Below are 18,116 nucleotides of genomic sequence, written 5' to 3'. Positions count from 1 at the left end.
TTGTAGTCTTTTTTCTTTATGCGTCATGGAGGCTTTTTTTTTTTTTTGGGTGTATACGTAGGTTATAAATTATAATTACAACTTATAAGATTCACCATTACATTTTGTTTGTAAATCTAAAAATTAATTAAAATTATGTAATTTATCCTATCTTCAGTGCAGGTAAATTACACCAACTTTCATTAAGATTTATTGAAATGACATTTCCTATTCATTTATATAAATTGTACTTTCCATTAGGGTTTCTATTAACTCAAACAAATAAATCTATTCAATTTCACAATGTTAGATTTTTACTCATTCGTAGAAACTTAAAGTGAGAGTGTCTCTTATACAAACTCAAAAAAAAAAAAGGGTTATTTTGTCGATGATTTATGTAGAAATATATATAAATTGAATACTTCATTAAAAGATGGAAGACATTGATTTAATTATTGCATTTACAAAAACCTTCATGAGATATATTATCATTTTTATAATTTTATACAAACTCTCATTGGGTCAGCCCAAAATCCCAAAAGGTTTAGAGCAAAGCCCAATGATAGAATCCCAGCCCGTCTTCACCCAAGACCGATGGACCGAAATCCGAACTTCACACAAAATGCGCAAGTTAGCACTTTCCAAAACTTCTTCTTCCCAATTCATACACTCTCTCTGCGTCACTGAGGTGTAGCAAAGATGCAAGCCATTTCGAGGCGTATAGTGCAGCAGCAATCTCTGAAGTCATCTTCGGCTTCAATCTCATCCCTCAAGTCCCTCTACTCCGTCTCCAGCTCCGATCACCGTAATTTCCCATTCCCTCTCTACCCTTTTCCGATTGTAATTTCTGCTCTCATTCACAAGGTCAAATTGGACATTATCAAATTTTTTTTTTTTCTTGCTTGAAGGTTATGGAGCTGATCATCCACGGTACGGATCTACTTTGGCCACCAAAGGCGTCGGCCACCTCGTTCGCAAAGGCACCGGTGGAAGATCTTCCGTTAGGTTTGCTTTTTCGATTTTTATAATGTGTTTGGCTGCTCGGAAAATGTAGGAGCATTGAGAGAAGTCGTGTTTGTCACTCTGAGATTTCTACCTAATGAACATTTTTTTTTTGGGACCTTAGGAAGCAAAATTCAATAATTTTTACTCTTTTTCCTTTCATTTATCAGTAACCAAACAAGGATTAAACTTATTTATCTTTTTTTTCCCCTCCTCGGAATGCAGCTTGTGGGAAATTTTGGTCTTGTTTTTTTGTTTTTGGTTGAATTAGTAAATTGTTGAGTTAGTAATGTGATTGTTTATATAAATTCGAAACGAAGAATGCTGTGTTTGGTTGCCCTGAAAATGTAGGAAAAAGTTGTCATTCTGAGATTTCTAGCAAATGATTTGTTTTTTCATCTCTTTTTGTTATTGTTTTTTGGTAATCTATGGACCTAAGGAAGAAAATTTCAATAAATTAAAAAAAAATCATTTTCTCAGCAACCAAACAAAGATTATGCTTTTTTTTTTTTTTTTCTGGGAGAAATTTGGCACGTCTTTGTTTCTGGTTGAATATAACATTAACAGATTAGATTCTGCAGAAAATGGTTGAGTTCATAATGTGATTGCTTATATAAATTTGAAAAGGATAATGCTGTGTTTTGCAGTGGTATAGTTGCTACAGTGTTTGGAGCTACAGGGTTCCTTGGTCGTTATGTGGTTCAACAGCTAGGTCAGTTGGTGAATGTAACCGTTATTAACTTGAGTGCAATCAATGAAATGGGAACTCAAGTGTTAGTTCTTATGGTGATTTGTGCTGATAGCCTGATACTTTACTTTTCTTCCACAGCTAAAATAGGAACTCAAGTGTTAGTTCCTTTCCGAGGTTCTGAAGATAATCCTCGCCATCTCAAGTTGATGGGAGATTTGGGACAGGTAAATTATTTTGTAATATTTTCATATGCTTGAAAATACAATTTGTGGTTGTTTTGACCATTCATTTATTTAGTCTACTGCATTGCTTGTTTGTCTTATTGTTCAATTGCTCAGATCGTACCAATGAAATACGACCCAAGAGATGAAAATTCGATTAAGGCTGTTATGGCGAAGGCTAACGTTGTTCTCAATCTAATTGGTAGACTTTCTTCACTTGTTGTTTTCTCAGTCTTGGAGGTTGTGAATGTACTTACCTGAGTAACTACCCTCATTGACAGGAAGGGAGTATGAGACAAGGAACTATAGCTTTGAGGAAGTGAACTATTCCATGGCTGAACAACTTGCTATGGTAGGTTCCTATGTGTACATTGTCTTTATTTTGTAGTTCCTGTATGCTCCCAAAACTATTGCTGCTCTTCTTCTCTTCTGTATTGGCTTGAAGAAGCATCATCAATAACAAGTAAGAGAAATGCAAACTTATTCACTGTATGTCTATGATTTCATCACTCATATCATGAAAAATATATAATTTGGGATAAATAGGGTTGAGGAATACCTTTTATTATGGATTTTAATCTTACCTTATGTATATAAATTAAGAAGATTGTCACTTTTTTTTTTCCTGTTTATTTATTTATTTGGGGGGCGGGGATATTACTCTATAAACTCTTTGTGATGCTTTATATCATGGTGATACCTCATCTCAAGTAATTCAGTACTAAATGCAAGTAAGTTGAGTGTGATTTACTTTAGAGTAGCACTTTGGCAACTGAACTATCTGGTATACCACATTTAATGAATTCCAGCTAGAGGTAACTTAATTTTCTTACCAACATAACCAAAAGACTTTGCTGAATCGGTGTTTCATGATATGTTTTTCCAAGAGACTTAGTTTGTAGTTTTCTTTTACTCCGTAGTCATTTCACTCTTTAGTCTTTAACTTGTGCAGATTGCCAAAGAACATGGTGGTATCGCAAGATTCATTCAAGTTTCTTGTTTGGGGGCATCTCCATCATCTCCATCCAGACTGCTAAGAGCTAAAGCTGCTGCAGAGGAAGCTGTTTTGAGAGAGATACCTGAAGTAAACTCTTTTCTTTCCTTTAGCCTAAGCTGATAATGACACTTCTTGTGAGTTTTACATACATTACTGCTAGGAATATGGTTAGTGACCTTAACCCAATATGCTTGCAGGTTTAATGCTAGCTATATCCTCATTTTTGTATATAAAAGAAAAGATTGAAACAGTATCAATCAAGCCAGAGCAATCTTAACTAATAAAGCTATGTACTAGTTTAGCTAAACATAGGATGAACTATTCTCTTTATATTGCACCACCCGTTAGGGTGCACCCTAGTGGTTGGAGGCTTGGGATGAGCTGTAGATCCAGACATCTTGGGTTTGATCCCCACTAGAAGTTCCCTAAACTTACCTATACACAGTTTTGGTCAGTGAGGTTGTGTATCCATGGTTTAATTCTCAGGGGTGAGTCTAAAGGGTACTGCCTTGGTGAGGTTCCATGTCATTAAAAAAAAAAAAAAAAATTTATTTTTTCCTTCTGTTTATTTATTAATTTGTGGGGGTGGGGGGTGGGGATGTTACTCTATAAACTCTTTGTGATGCTTTATATCATGGTGATACCTCATCTCAAGTAATTCAGTACTAAATGCAAGTAAGTTGAGTGTGATTTACTTTAGAGTAGCACTGTGGGAACTGAACTATCTGGTATACCACATTTAATGAATTCCAGCTAGAGGTAACTTAATTTTCTTACCAACATAACCAAAAGAATTTGCTGAATTGGTGTTTCATGATATGTTTTTCCAGGAGACTTAGTTTGTAGTGTTCTTTTCCTCCGTAGTCATTTCACTCTTTAGTCTTTAACTTGTGCAGATTGCCAAAGAACATGGTGGTATCGCAAGATTCATTCAAGTTTCTTGTTTGGGGGCATCTCCATCATCTCCGTCCAGACTGCTAAGAGCTAAAGCTGCTGCAGAGGAAGCTGTTTTGAGAGAGATACCTGAAGTAAACTCTTTTCTTTCCTTTAGCCTAAGCTGATAATGACACTTCTTGTGAGTTTTACATACATTACTGCTAGGAATGTTGTTAGTGACCTTAACCCAATATGCTTGCAGGTTTAATGCTAGCTATATCCCCATTTTTGTATATAAAAGAAAAGATTGAAACAGTATCAATCAAGCCAGAGCAATCTTAACTAATAAAGCTATGTGCTAGTCTAGCTAAACATAGGATGGTCTATTATCTTAATATTGCACCACCTGTTAGGGTGCAGCCTAGTGGTTGGAGGCTTGGGATGAGCTGTAGATCCAAGACATCTTGGGTTTGATCCCCACTAGAAGTTCCCTAAAATTACCTATACACAGTTTTGGTCAGTGAGGTTGTTTATCCATGGTTTAATTCTCAGGGGTGAGTCTAAAGGGTACTGCCTTGGAGAGGTTCCATGTCATTAAAAAAAAAACAAATTTATATTGCACCTTTACTCTAAGGTTGATTTGCAGTCTTGGGCACAAAGGAGATAATGGACCTAGGATCCAAGTGCTTAGTTTAAATCAATGGCAGAGCCAAAGAATAATACCTAATACATTTAAGATCCATTTGGGAGGGTGGTTTAAAGATAGTAGTGACCCTTGTTGATGAAAAGATGAGAGAGAGTCACTTGAGATAGTTTATGTTCAAAGGAGAGCGGTTAATGCACCAGTGAAACAAAGTGACTTGATTTAAGTTGAGGGATCAGAAAAGGTTAGGAGGACCAAAAATAACATTGATAGTAGTAAAAAGGACATGTCAATTAAAAATGTAATATATAATATGACTTCAGATAAAATAGAATGGCAGAAAAGAATACATGGGGTCAACTTTGACTAATGAATTGAGGATCCATATTCCATAACCAACCCCAAAATTTTGTGGCTAATGTTTGGTCGATATTGTTGTTGGGAGGATGGTTTAAAATGCACCTTTTAGAATCACAACTTTTTAATAGCCCACTTTCTTTTTTCTAGATACAACCTTTGCAAAAGAACAATTTAAAAAACCCTACAAAAATAGCTTGTACCAAACCTAGGAAGCAGGGACATGGCAAAAAGCTCAGTGTCCATGTCGGACATGGCTCCGATGTCCAGCGATGAAAACTTATTTATTTATTTTGGACACCTCTGGGACACAGTTGTGCCATAGGTATAAAAAAAAAATTGAAAAAGAAAAAAGAAGTGGGATTTTCCACCTAGACGGCGCTGGTCTCAGCCCATTGCTCTCTTTTTCTCTGTCTCTGTCTCTCTCTTAATTTGGTTGCTGTCGTCCTCCGGCGAAGTCATTGGCACTCGCCTCAGCCCATCGGCACCGCTCTTATTGATACTAATTGATACAACACTGCTCTCCTCGCGTCAATGTTCTTGCCGTTAGCTGCTGTCATATGTTCTTTAAGTGTTTTTTTTTCCTCTTTAGTTTGATGGTTTGAGAGTCTGATTCAGTGGCAAATAGGGAATTTTTGCCGTTATTATGGAATATTTGCATTATACTATTTTTTTAAAAGTATATTTGCATTTCATTGTTCTCATTAATTATTATTACCAAGTCAAGTTACAATATTTTGCTTATTATCACTAGTGCCTTAATAATTTATTAACTTGTAGGCGAAAATTTATTGTGGTTGTTTGTTATTTTCTAAATTTTTGTGTATAGTTTGACTTTATCTTTCCAAAATTGTATAAAAATAAAATTTAATGGAGTATTAAATGCACATTAACTTATGCTCTAGGAAAACTCATTAAAAAAATTCTAATATATAGCATGTTTAAAAATATAAATTTTACATAAGATATTGATTAATATTAATATATTAATAAATATTAATTTACATAAAAATATTAATTAATTAATTGCCATGTCGCCATGTCTCGTGTCTTATTATGTCAGTGTTCGTCATTGTGTTCTTCATTGTACTAAAAAGGCACTTAAGCTTTGTTTGGTAGGGAGGATAGAAAGTAAGAAAAGAAAATGCAAGCAGGTTGGCCTCCAAAACTAACTATAAGGTTGGCTACTAACCACCTCTTCTAGATCCTGTAAAAGTGGGAGCTTTGGATGTTGGGTGCAACTTTTGATATCATACTTTACAATTTCATTTAAAATAATTTTTATGTATATTAAGACCTACATATAATACTTATTTTGTTGTATATTATTTATGTTTGCCTACAATATTGTTGAATGCTTTGAAACTTGATTATCTTAGTTCATATTTTATTTAAAAAAAATTGTATAACACTATAAGACTATAACATATTATAATATTTTCTATTAAAAGAACTTATCAAAAAAAAAAATTCTATTAAAATACTTTATTTTTTAAACTGATTAAATGATTTTAAAATCTATAAATAAGAATTTAAAGCATAAAATACTTTTATATCCTAAAATTACATAAATTTAATGAACCACATGAACCAGAGACGGAGCTGGGACTTGGAACTTGGGGGCAGCTTTGCTGCTGGTGTGGTGGTTCTGGCCTCTAGCTCTACTGTGAATTTTTTTTTTTAGTGTCTTTGATGTGTACTGCTGGGTAAGGACAAAATTATTTTGTTTAAAATTTTTCAAAGGGCCATGTTGTTTGTTTTGGATAAAATTGGTTGATTGAGCTTAATTTTTTAAAATATGTTTGTTATTGGTAATTTTTGTTGCTGGGCTACTTTTTTTGGGCTTGTATATTTTATTTTTTGTTTTGGATTTTAGATCTATAAATTTTTTATAGCCTTTAAAATGAGGAAAATGCTAGAGTTAAATACGTTTTTATGACTTGCTAATGTGTTAAATGGTTATTGTTATGTAAAAAAGTGATGTAAGTGGTGGCCCCATTGTCCAAGAGTGGCTCCGTCCCTAACCTAAACAATTCCTCGACCTCTCTATTCTCACAACCAAATATGGAGATCCCAATCTCAAACATCCAATTCATTATCTCAATGAAATTAAGGAAATCATTTATAAGTATTAGCATAAAGAGAATGTGATTAAACAAAGAGAAACTGGCTAAAAACACAAAAAACTCTTTTGAGTTCATCACTGATTTTTATTTTATCACTATGGCTCATACTGCACAAAATAGCAGTGAAAAATATAGGAATTATGTGTTCAAAACAAAATAAAAAATAGCTAAATTCATAAATAATCACAATTAGAAGGTTTCTTTTTCTTTCTATTTAGTTCTAAAATAAAATACATTTATGACTTTTTCACACCAAAATCTCAAACACCTAAAGACTTAAAAGCCAATCACAGTCTTCACAAAATCAACACAAAATCCACAACGTCCGACTTCAACGTCAAAACCGGAAGCTATTGTCATTGAATAAAAAATGCAAACCCCCTTCGTTGGTCACAGCCTATACATATGAGTTACGATCAAATGGTACGACAATGTTGGAGTTATATAGATGTCATTGAAAGGTTGAAGGTAAATGACATTGTTCTTGGTTTGTGTGTGTTTGAGATGGGATGGCATGAAGGGTTGTGGGCATGTGTATATAAAGGAGTAGAAGTGCAAGGGGTGAAAAAGGGTGAATGGAAATGCAAAGAGTTTTGTGTATGTGAGAGAGGAAAAGTCTTGAAGTATTGAACCAAAGGAAGTCAATAATAGTCTTGAAACATTGAATCAAAGGAAACCAATAGTAGTTTTGAAAAATTGAATCAAAGAAAATAAAGAGTCCCTATTTTTAAATTTGTTCTTATCTCTGATGTGGCTTAAGAGTAATTCAATTTTCTTTTCAAAGAGTGCACACTATATAGCAGAACCTTATGCTCTCCCACATGAGGTTTCTGCTTTTATATATATATATATATTGATTGATGATTAGTCTTTGTTTGAAGGAATAGAAAAGTGGAAGCGGAAGCCCTTTTGAAAGAAGCTATACAAGGACAAATGGAACACTTTCTACTTAAAAATAAAACAAAGCATTTTTGTATCATGTCCTTGTATGACTCCTTTTAATAAACTAGAAGGATCATATTGTCAAATCACCTATGTAAGACTATTTCTCATATTTTCCCTTAGTTTAGGAAGATTAAAAATGATGGGTTCAAATAGAACTCTTCTACTCTACAAACGAGAGAATATCAACCTTCTTCCATTTTCGTTATACCCTCTTATATACTTTTACTTTCCCACCCTAACAAATGTACTGTACATATGGCATTTTTGTGGAATTATAATCTCATTTGTCTTGTAATATGCTAGCCTTTTATAAAGTTCTTACATGCTCCGGCTATCTTTGTGATGGAGGATGTGAAAGTCTTTGTAAAACTTATGAATTTTTTTGGTCCCTCATTCTCTCTCTTTTGCTTCCAAAAAAAAAAAAATTACATGATTATTGTAACTTATCAAGGATAAATGAAAAAGAAAAGGAAAGAAGAGACTTTATGATTTTAGCTTTAATGGACAGCATAGCTTATGACCATTTAGGAAAATTTTGACAAACACTAGGTAATTTTTTAAAATGAAATGAAATCAACTTCAAGCTAAATGTTAATGTATTTGTGGTTTAATTATGTAGTCGGCTATGGACTCATGCATTAAAATTTGATATTTCTTGTTGATATGAGGCTGGATGATGCAAAAAAGTCTGTATTATGTGCTTTCTTAATTTTAAATCTGACCACACTGCTTTTGTGAGCAGAATTTCTGACATGCAGTTCCTTGTGCAGGCCACAATTATGAGACCTGCTGTAATGGTTGGAACGGAGGATAGGATTATGAATACTTGGGCACGTTCTGCAAAAAACTATGGCTTCCTTCCACTCATTGGTGGTGGATCTACCAAGTATGTCTTGAATCTATCATTTGCAGTTTGGTAATAAAATTATGTAATGGTTAAATTTTAAAAATTTTCATTGTAACTCATGGCAGTTCTTTAAGTTTTAATTTTTTGGGGGTGCTGTTATTGTGAACCATTATTTGCTGCTTCTCCACCCTCATTGATGAGAGCAGCAGCTTTTTGTCAAAATAGCTGTTATATTACCATAATAATCTGTGACTATAAGCTCCTTCCTGACAGTGCTTGGTCCTAAAAAATAATCTCTTGGGTTTAAATTGGCTACTACTTGCGGGTAAAGATCAAAAACTTGGTGGCACATTCAATTTGGGTTTTGTTCAAAGAGATGGTTAGATTGACTTTGCTTGAGGAAAGACCTGACTGGTATGTTATTGCTGCAATGTCCTTCATGTGTTTTCCTGGCTTCACCTATTTATCATCAAAATCTGATCCAATTGTGCAGAAAGAGGGAGAGAGAGGAATTGGATGGTTGGGAGTGTGGTGGGAAACCCTAATTGGAAAGGGAAAGAAAACCCTAGCTTGCTGGAGTGGGGGTTATCTTTTGGGGTGTGTATCTTATATATTTGTGTTATTGGTGATGTGGGGACCATAGGTTCATGTGAGGTTGGTGCATTGGTCCTATCTTCTATAAAATAGTAAGATTAGAGGATGCATATTTGAAGCCACAGCCATTGTGACATTGAGAACAAATGAAAAAAACTAATGCCCCTTGTTTGGTGCCACTCGATCGCAGGCATCTTGGAGATCCGACTTTACCCAACACTGGTGGTCAACCTCATTGTCCCCCAATCTTCCTTTGGCTCTCCACAACAAACCACAATTTCTTGACGACAAAATACCAAGTGTTCGTTTGGGAATGACTTATTTTTGTTAGCTTATTTGCATAGTGTTTATTAAAATATATAGTTTTTGGACTTTTATGTTAAATGTGTTACAAAAAGCTAAAAGCTAGATTATTTGCAAAAAAGCTAACAAAAAGCAAAAGGCTAAACTTTTTTCAACAATTCCTAAACGCACACCAGTCGTGGAGGTGTAACTTTCTTGTGGGCTCACTAACGAGCACTTGCCAATTTAAGCCCAAGAGATATTTTTTTGTAAAGCTGAGCAATGTCAGGAAGGGGTTTTTAGTCTGGGGAATTTTCAGTAATATAATTGATATTTTTACCTTAATATCACCCTCATTAATGAGGGTGCAGAATCAACAAATTATGCTGCAGAAATGACAGCATCCATTTTTATGGACATTTTTCTGATAAATGCTTATATGCAGAATCCAACCAGTATATGTTGTTGATGTTGCTGGTGCAATTGTTGCGGCCTTGAAAGATGATGGCACCAGCATGGGAAAAATTTATGAACTTGGTGGGCCAGATATCTATACCATACATGAATTGGTAATTCTCTTTCTAATCTTTCCTGTTTTCCTGTTGATATGATCTGATATTAACTGAGATCTTTGCAAACTCCAGGCAGAAATTATGTACGATGTGATCCGGGAATGGCCTCGCTATGTCAAAGTTCCTTTCCCTATTGCAAAGGTAAATAGATAAACTGTCAATATTTTAGGGCCAATGGAAACGAATCTTTTTGAATCTTCTGTTTTTAGTGCCACTGATAAGCTCATTTTAGCTTCTGTTACTTTAGATGGTTGGGTTTATTTGCCTTAGGAAAACCTTATTTGAAGTATCTATAAGTGAATATTTATCAGACATCTGAAATTTGTGTCACACATCTTAATAGATCATGATATATGGGGAGGCTTCTTGATTTTAATTTCATTGAAATACCTCCTCTAAAATCTGAATTTTTGCCAATGACTTCTGGCTCAAATGGCACTTCCTGTGTAACTCTCAGGTTTTGTATAACTTCTTATTGTTTTCTGGAAGCCAAAAATATATTTGATTATTGACTAGCAGGGTAAAGTCTGCTTCAAATGTACTAATGAATGATGCCGTAACAAAAACTCAATCAGACATGTATACTGGAACTCATATTCTGCGTTCTTGCATGTCAAATGAGACTGCTTTCCTTATAAGACATTTCTTTTTGTAGCCCTAATTCTGAAAATATAGAAGGATGTCACATGTTCCAATAATCATCACACATTGTGCGTGTTTATATGTGCCTGACAGTTGTTTCTTAATGAGGCTCTCATATGTGTTGTGACTTACCTTTTGGCTATCATGTCTTTTTAAGTGGTTGAAATGTATGTTGCTGTATATGATTGTATCTTGCTTTGTTAGCTGGTAGACGCTGAACAATTGGATTACTATATGATTGTGTATGTGTTTATTTTATTTTATTATTTTTTATGTGAATCCTAATTACAAATGGTTGTAAATGCTTTCAGGCTATTGCAATGCCACGAGAATTTTTACTTAATAAAGTTCCCTTTCCATTACCCGTTCCCTTCATGTTCAACCTTGATCAGATCCTTGCATTAACTAAAGACACAGTCGTTTCAGAAAATGGTGAGTTTAGCTTTGGCCTGTTATTCTTTTTGCATGTTTGTTGTCTGAAGTTTTCCTTTCTTTTTCTTTGCTTTGGTAAACTATAAGTCTTCCATTTCACTCATATTATTCTATCATTTCTCTTGATTTTGGTGGTGGAATTTGCAGCTTTGACTTTCAATGATCTTGGGCTTGTGCCTCATAAGCTGAAAGGATACCCTATTGAGTTTCTTATCGCATTTCGTAAGGGTGGTCCCCAATTTGGTTCTACTGTAAGTGAAAAAGTCTCTACTGATGATTATGCTTGAGGTTCTGTGGATTTTTTGGTCCCAAATGTTTTTTAGTTCACCCAGTTGAAGACTTTGAAACAGGCGTGTAAGGCCTCCATTTCTTTTAGCAAATGGTAAAAAGATTTTTGAGTGCATGACTATTGTATCTTTTTCATTCATATGTAGAATTCACAATGATGTTCAATAACAATGATTAATAAAAGCTGGGATACTTGTTCATATCTAATGGCAATCACTATTCACTGCAAAAGTTTACGTGGGGTAAATGTTGGTGAAGCCTGTTGAACATAATAGTTAATATTCCTGGTGATTGAAATTTATTGTTGCATTCAAGTTCAAAATAGCATTAAAAAATAAAGAATGCCGCTACCTTTTACTTGCTTAGGTGGAATGCTCTTCCGAAAAATGAATGCTTATGAAGAATTCTATTGCCGTCCAAAGAAATTAATGGTAGAGAAACAAAAGTATAAACTATAGGTAAGAATATTTTGATTTGGTTGAACAAGAACAAATTTATCCTAGCAAAAATACTGTCTTCCAATACGCTGGAAGAGTTTTTATGATGCAATACTTTCCTAAATAATTTTGTACTTGATGCAAATTCATTAGAAATATATGGCAAATGGCAATTAACACTAAAATAGGAGTTTGTTATTATTCAATTACCTGAACAACACAAGTATAGATGCACTTAAGACTTTGCACCAACAAAGCATGGTGAGTCTCATCCAACTAATGTTTTAGATTCATCTCATTGTATCTATATCGTTCTTGAATAAAATTTCAGTGAAAATTCTTAGAGACTACAGTCAAGAAACTCTCTATTTTGTAATTTAAAAGATCCCAGTGTCATTATTATATTCAAACCCATAATATACAGTAGACAAGATATGACTTTGAACTTCAAATTTAGAAACTTTATAAAAAAAAATGATAGAAAAAACAAAAAATCTTCACTCTAGTCCCACTTTCATGGTAAGAAACCATAGTGAGAATAAAACAGGAAAAGCTCATATGTTAAACAACTATAAGAAGCTTAATGAACAATTACAATTTATTGGATATTTTATTTCTCAAAAAGATGTTTATGTTTAATCAAGGATCAAAGATATTTGGTATATATATATATATATTTGATAATCTTAGTAAATCTGACTATAAGTCAGGATTCTAGAAACTATAATTAATCGAAGAGTCTAAATTTTCACTCAAAGGTTCTTTGTTATCAGTCATTTATCACCTCAAGTTTCAGAAGCCATCAATTTTTTTTCCCAGTTCTCAACAATATTTTATCGTGACACATGTTGTCCATTGATCGGCAACAATTGTGACTTCCATTAACATGAGTTGTGGCATGTAATGAATAATAGTTATGTTAACCATAGTTGCAATAATATATTGTCCTCATGTCGCAACATTGTGGCCTCAATCGAGTAATCAACTCAGAGTTCAGGGGAACAAAAATAAAAGTGTCCACTTAATTAATTACTAGTATGTCTCACTTGTTCTATTTTTACTTGTGGCCAATAAATTTTTTCTAATTTCTAGACCAACTATTATATGATTTTTTTTTTTTTTTTTCTTCTGTACTAACATGTCATTTTGAAATGGTGATATATCATATGTCTAGAAGTACCTATCGATTGTCGGAAAATTGTCCCAAATAATTTATAGTTATTTAAAGCTATTGTCACTCATAATGGGTGCAAGAGGTGTCTAAGAGTCTCAGTAGTATTGAACAGTTCAATACGGTGGTGTCTGTGTTGAAGTCTTATGTAAAAATTTACTTTGGGATTAGGATTGAAAATTATCTTCATTTCCTAACTAATAATTATTGCAACAGTTTTGAAAGAGTGAGATTAGGATTACTTATCAAGAAACATTGAGAGAGAGAGAGAGAGAGAGAGAGAGAGAGAGAGGATTAAAAAAGGATGCATCTTGTTTGATCTTTTAAATAATTTCACATTGCTTCTTTGACAAACTATATTTCTGTTTTTGAAATGTTAGTAGAAATTTCCATTTATCTTTACCAACCAAGTTTAATAAACTACAAGTATCTAAGATTTTTAGAGTATGGGTAAAATATACAATACGTCAGATGTAGTACAAATTAAATTCCTTTTAGCATTTGGTAGACTAGCTACTTTTGTGAGAGTTCTATTGACTATTTTTTAACTCTTTAGTCGACATTCTTGCCCAAAAATGTGATTGCACCCTTTCTGTCCTCAATAATTTTTGGTTCATTGGATTTTGTTAGTGCTAAGTGCTGGTGAGTTTGAGATTGTCACAGAAAAGATAATGAAGAGAAAGAAAAAGCAATACCAAAGAAGCCAATTGGTAATAAGGATATTAAGCAATACTAGATTCTTTGTGTTGGAAAGTGACTTAAGCCATATTCCAATAGGTTTGGCTTACCTTGTAGGAGAGGCAAACAACCTTACTCATTAAACAAGTTAGGAATCATAAAGAGAGAGAGAGAGAAAAAATCAACCACTAAAATGTTCATGCACTTCAAACATGAAGAAAAAAAATAGAAATCTCGAACCACCAACAGAAACAATCAAAATCTCATGGACCCAGAAGCCAGCCCAGAGGCCCAAGACTACGTCTTTGAATACCCCAGCTTGGAAGGAAGGAACGTTGGGGCAGCAATGTTCATGCGACCTAGAGGTGAGTCCCATGATTCTTGTTGCATTAACATTTATGTAAACAACAATGTTCAAGGTGCAAACAATTCCACTTTGTACGGGAGTGCGCTCAGAATGAGAGACCCAGGAGTTAGCTTGAGTTTTGGGGATGTCAAGTTGAGTAGAAGATCTCAAACTATCAACAAAATAATGTACAATGATACGTTTGGGATTGGACTTGGGTTTTGTTTAAAGTTTTTATCTGTGATTATCATACTATTATTGTTGCTATCATTGATATAAAAAACTTTGCTTGTATTGAAAGACTGGTTCAATAGTAGGCCAAGTCAAAAACTTAGCAAATTTACAATTATTTCTTGATTTAATTTACACTCCAATAATTTCTTGGATTCAAGATTTAATATTTAAAAAGTGGACCAATCTTGCATTTCCTTTGATTGTTTAAATGATTGAAGTTTTCATTTTCTTTCAAGTGTGTTGTAATTATATTATATATCACCGAAATGATGGGGAATCTAATGCTAACCGCGAAGTCCTGTGATACATACACATGGCAAACAACCAGGTCCTACGTGATAAAAATACAAATCCACAGACTTCCAAGTCCACACAGATCTATGCATCACCAAGTCCAAGAGTTCTTATTTTATTTTTGTTTCTTTAATCCCTTAATAAACTATCATCACAAGTTACATCGTCAACATTGCTATGTCACATTGTCCATTTCGACTCAAATAATAGTTTAGTGGTTGCCCACTCTTTCTACCCATCAAATGTGTGATGCCCAACCTCTAGGCAGAAAGCTTCACAACAAGCAGAGTTGTAGGCAGGTAGGGAAGCTTCTCAAATGGGTATATAGGAGTTGAGATTAATTCTCATTCTTCAATTTTTTAATGAAAAAGCACATATAGTATGTATATGTAATATATAGTGATAATTATATAATAATATACATTCATCACTCACCACAGTAATTATTTTGTTGTCAAGTGTCCCTTGATTCTCCCCATCTCTCCCCTAATTTTTTATTTTCTCTAATCTCTAATATTTTTAATGGCTATCCTATGTATGTGTAATGATTTGAAAAAAAAAAAATATTAGTAACATCTACGCTTATATCCCAGGAAAACTAGTCAAGTTATAATTGGAGCTCCTCATAATTTAATAGCACCTGATATAAAACTTGGCACACGCTTTCACAATAAACACTTAGCTTAATCTAATTCAATCTAATCCAATCCAAGATCAACCTACTGTGTGTGCCTATTTTGTTTCTTGGCTGCTAGATCGACTATTTAACCCTAGCAAATAGTGTTGCTTCTAGTGATTTGGATGGCTTTAATACTAGATCAATGAAATTAGCCATATTTGTTTCACCAGCTCTTGTGACTTTTGAGAATATCGTAGTTTCGTCCCACACTTATAGTATATATTCAAAATTCCACAAAGCATAGGGAGTTAGGGACCATCTTCAACCTTATCACCACACATTTTACACATTGCCACATTGGGTCCTTTTAATACCTCTTTCTTCATTAAATTTTTATTAGCTGTTCGAAAGTTGGAGAAACTTTATCACCACAGTACTGTCTTCCTTAGCAAACTGGACTGCTCTGTTTGCATCTAGATTAGAGAAACTTCTTGGTGTTTAATTAATTGGAGAATTTATAGCATGATTGGATTCACCAACATGATTGGTTTGATTACGAGCCTATCACTCTCTTAAGTAAGGGCAAAAATTTGACTATAATAGTGCTGATTGCGCTTTTGATGGTGGAAAGAGCATACCATACATATGGCCTTAATAATGAGGCAAAAGGCATTCATAACTAGAGCATCATGTCCCGGAACTTTAGGAATCTCGGATTTGTATATATATAAAGGGGTTTAACTTGACTATTCAAAAAAGTGAGAAAAAAAGTGAAAATAACAATAATATTAAAATTACACTTAATCATTGTTTACTCTAGTTGGTGGATAATACTACCATGTAAAGGTCCGATTTTGATTTTAATCTTATATGGACAGTTTGCTTTTACTTGGTAGTTGGTGTCCACTCTAGTCTTAGATCATGGACTGCATTTAACTATTCCTAAGTTTTGTTTAACATATTTTAACAGAAGACTATTAAACCCGAAGAAAAAAAAAAAAAAAAAACCACTTGTACAAAGTAATAAGAAAAATTATAATTATATCAAGAGGTTTGTAGTTCAACTAGTTGATATCTCATCTTTTTTTTTTTTTTTTTTAGAAGGAAGACACTGAGTTATTTTATTCCAAAACGGTGGCTAAATCAGCCTAAACAAAAGAGAAAACTGATGGTAGAACATTCTCCATCCATATTACATTATTTGGGTAGATATCTCCTAGTGTTTTCATAACATTCAGATTTAAATCTTCCCTCCCATTGTAATTAACTATAGAACTATAAAAAAAGAGAGATTATAATATTTTCATTTCCTACATGTGGAGCTATCCTACTGTGTATTCATATGAAGTAAAAGGTTATGGTGTAACTGCGTTCGCAATCCGCACCCTAATTGGATCATGCTCCTCACATGCGTTTAGAACAGTCAAACCTCAAGTCCCCCACTATTTCCGCCCAAAGCCTTTTAACTCCTTTCATTGGAAATGGAGCTGGTAAAACATGCATGTTCCCTGCAGCCTCATTCTTCGTGTGTGGATCGATGATCTTCATTTATCTAATGTAACATAATTTGATTTATTATTAATTATTGAAACTTATTCATATGATATTTCAAAGCATTCTTAGGATGTTGATGGGTTTGGTAATAAAACTTTTTGTCTACAGAAAAAAAAGCGACAGAATGTTAGTTTGATGTCATCCAACAAAATGAATTTAATAAAAATTTAAAATTTGGTTATGCAATTGCATTATTATATGACACATAACAAGATAAGCTACCAAAGTTGGTTTCATGCAACAAAATTTTGACAGTTCCTATCAATAATTAACATGATTCGCATTGCAAAACATTATTCTGAAACCCCTCTTTGCTGATTTTAGTTCTATAGGTGCTTACGGAAAATTATTATGTTTTTTTAAAGGAGATATTGTTTTCATCATTTCACATGAATGATGGATTCTACTATAAATTTAATTAATATAATCCACTATTATGTAAGAAAATGGAGTTTCATATTACTATATTGAATAATTATTGAAGGGTCAACAGAGTTAATGAAAATGAGGGGGAACAAACACACAAAATTATATGGATAATTCGAGTGTAAAATGAATGTAAAAAGCAAAGTGAGAGATCCACATTATGCACCTACTCCTTTAATTATGTTATTAATACTTTTTTTTTTTTTGAGAAAGGTTTTTATTTTTTATTTTTTTAATGTTATTAATACTTGATAGAAACATAGATAATTTTATTTTAGAGATAATGTTAACCTATGACGTCTGCTCTTGATGATTGTTTTTTATCATCCGATCAAGACACCAATTAGTTTTGGGTGTAGGTGGAGATTGAACTACAGATCTCTTATTCGACAATAAGAGACTTTATTAGTTAAGCTAATTGGAATCCACAAACATAAATAAAAATTAGGTGTGAAGTTTTGGGTTTTTTATTTTTAGTTATTTATTTATTTTTTGTATTTAATTTTTTCCCTTCTTATTGTGTCTGTAAACACAAAATCTCAAGTTTGGAAATCAAACAATTGAAATAGTTTAACAAATTTAAATTTGTATTGATGAATGTGTGAGGACAATTCTCTATATTTTGATTCTATTATAATAGAATAACAATAGAATAATCATCTGATTTAATCTCCTTGGAAAAATCTTCAATTCAAGAATTGTCTTAATTCAAACACAAATTGTCCTTGCTTTGATTGGAAAGTGGATTGAAAGATCTTTGGAATAAAATTGCAATGAATCTATGGCTATGTGCTTTGTTAGAAATTTTGTGTTCTTTGCGTTTTTCATGTTCCTTGTGTGTTGTTCGAATGCTGTTGATCTTC

General features: G+C 33.3%; 1 protein-coding gene across 1 annotated transcript; it reads left to right on the top strand.

The window, feature by feature from the left end:
- Positions 1-603: 603 nt before the first annotated feature.
- On the top strand, positions 604-11,694 carry LOC112037046 (NADH dehydrogenase [ubiquinone] 1 alpha subcomplex subunit 9, mitochondrial). The gene is made up of 12 exons (XM_065759637.1): positions 604-784; positions 888-984; positions 1,629-1,693; positions 1,811-1,896; positions 2,011-2,095; positions 2,175-2,245; positions 2,846-2,977; positions 8,608-8,723; positions 10,006-10,129; positions 10,205-10,273; positions 11,086-11,206; positions 11,354-11,694. The coding sequence occupies exons 1-12, from the start codon at positions 679-681 to the stop codon at positions 11,491-11,493; spliced, it is 1,212 nt and encodes a 403-aa protein (XP_065615709.1). The 5' UTR covers positions 604-678; the 3' UTR covers positions 11,494-11,694.
- Positions 11,695-18,116: the final 6,422 nt, after the last annotated feature.

The sequence above is a fragment of the Quercus suber genome, unplaced genomic scaffold (assembly GCF_002906115.3).
Source record: "Quercus suber isolate HL8 unplaced genomic scaffold, Cork oak 2.0 scaffold_336, whole genome shotgun sequence".
Taxonomy (NCBI): Eukaryota; Viridiplantae; Streptophyta; class Magnoliopsida; order Fagales; family Fagaceae; genus Quercus; species Quercus suber.
Note: the sequence above shows the minus strand (reverse complement) of the source record. Positions and strands in the feature narration are given on the sequence as shown.

What these genes read in the sequence shown, in the direction of transcription:
- LOC112037046 (XM_065759637.1), top strand. Translation starts at nt 679, where the DNA reads ATGCAAGCCATTTCGAGGCGTATAGTGCAGCAGCAATCTCTGAAGTCA. An exon ending in TTATGTGGTTCAACAGCTAG is followed by an intron (nt 1,694 to 1,810) that starts GTCAGTTGGTGA and finishes TTTCTTCCACAG; the next exon opens with CTAAAATAGGAACTCAAGTG. An exon ending in TTCCTTTCCCTATTGCAAAG is followed by an intron (nt 10,274 to 11,085) that starts GTAAATAGATAA and finishes AAATGCTTTCAG; the next exon opens with GCTATTGCAATGCCACGAGA.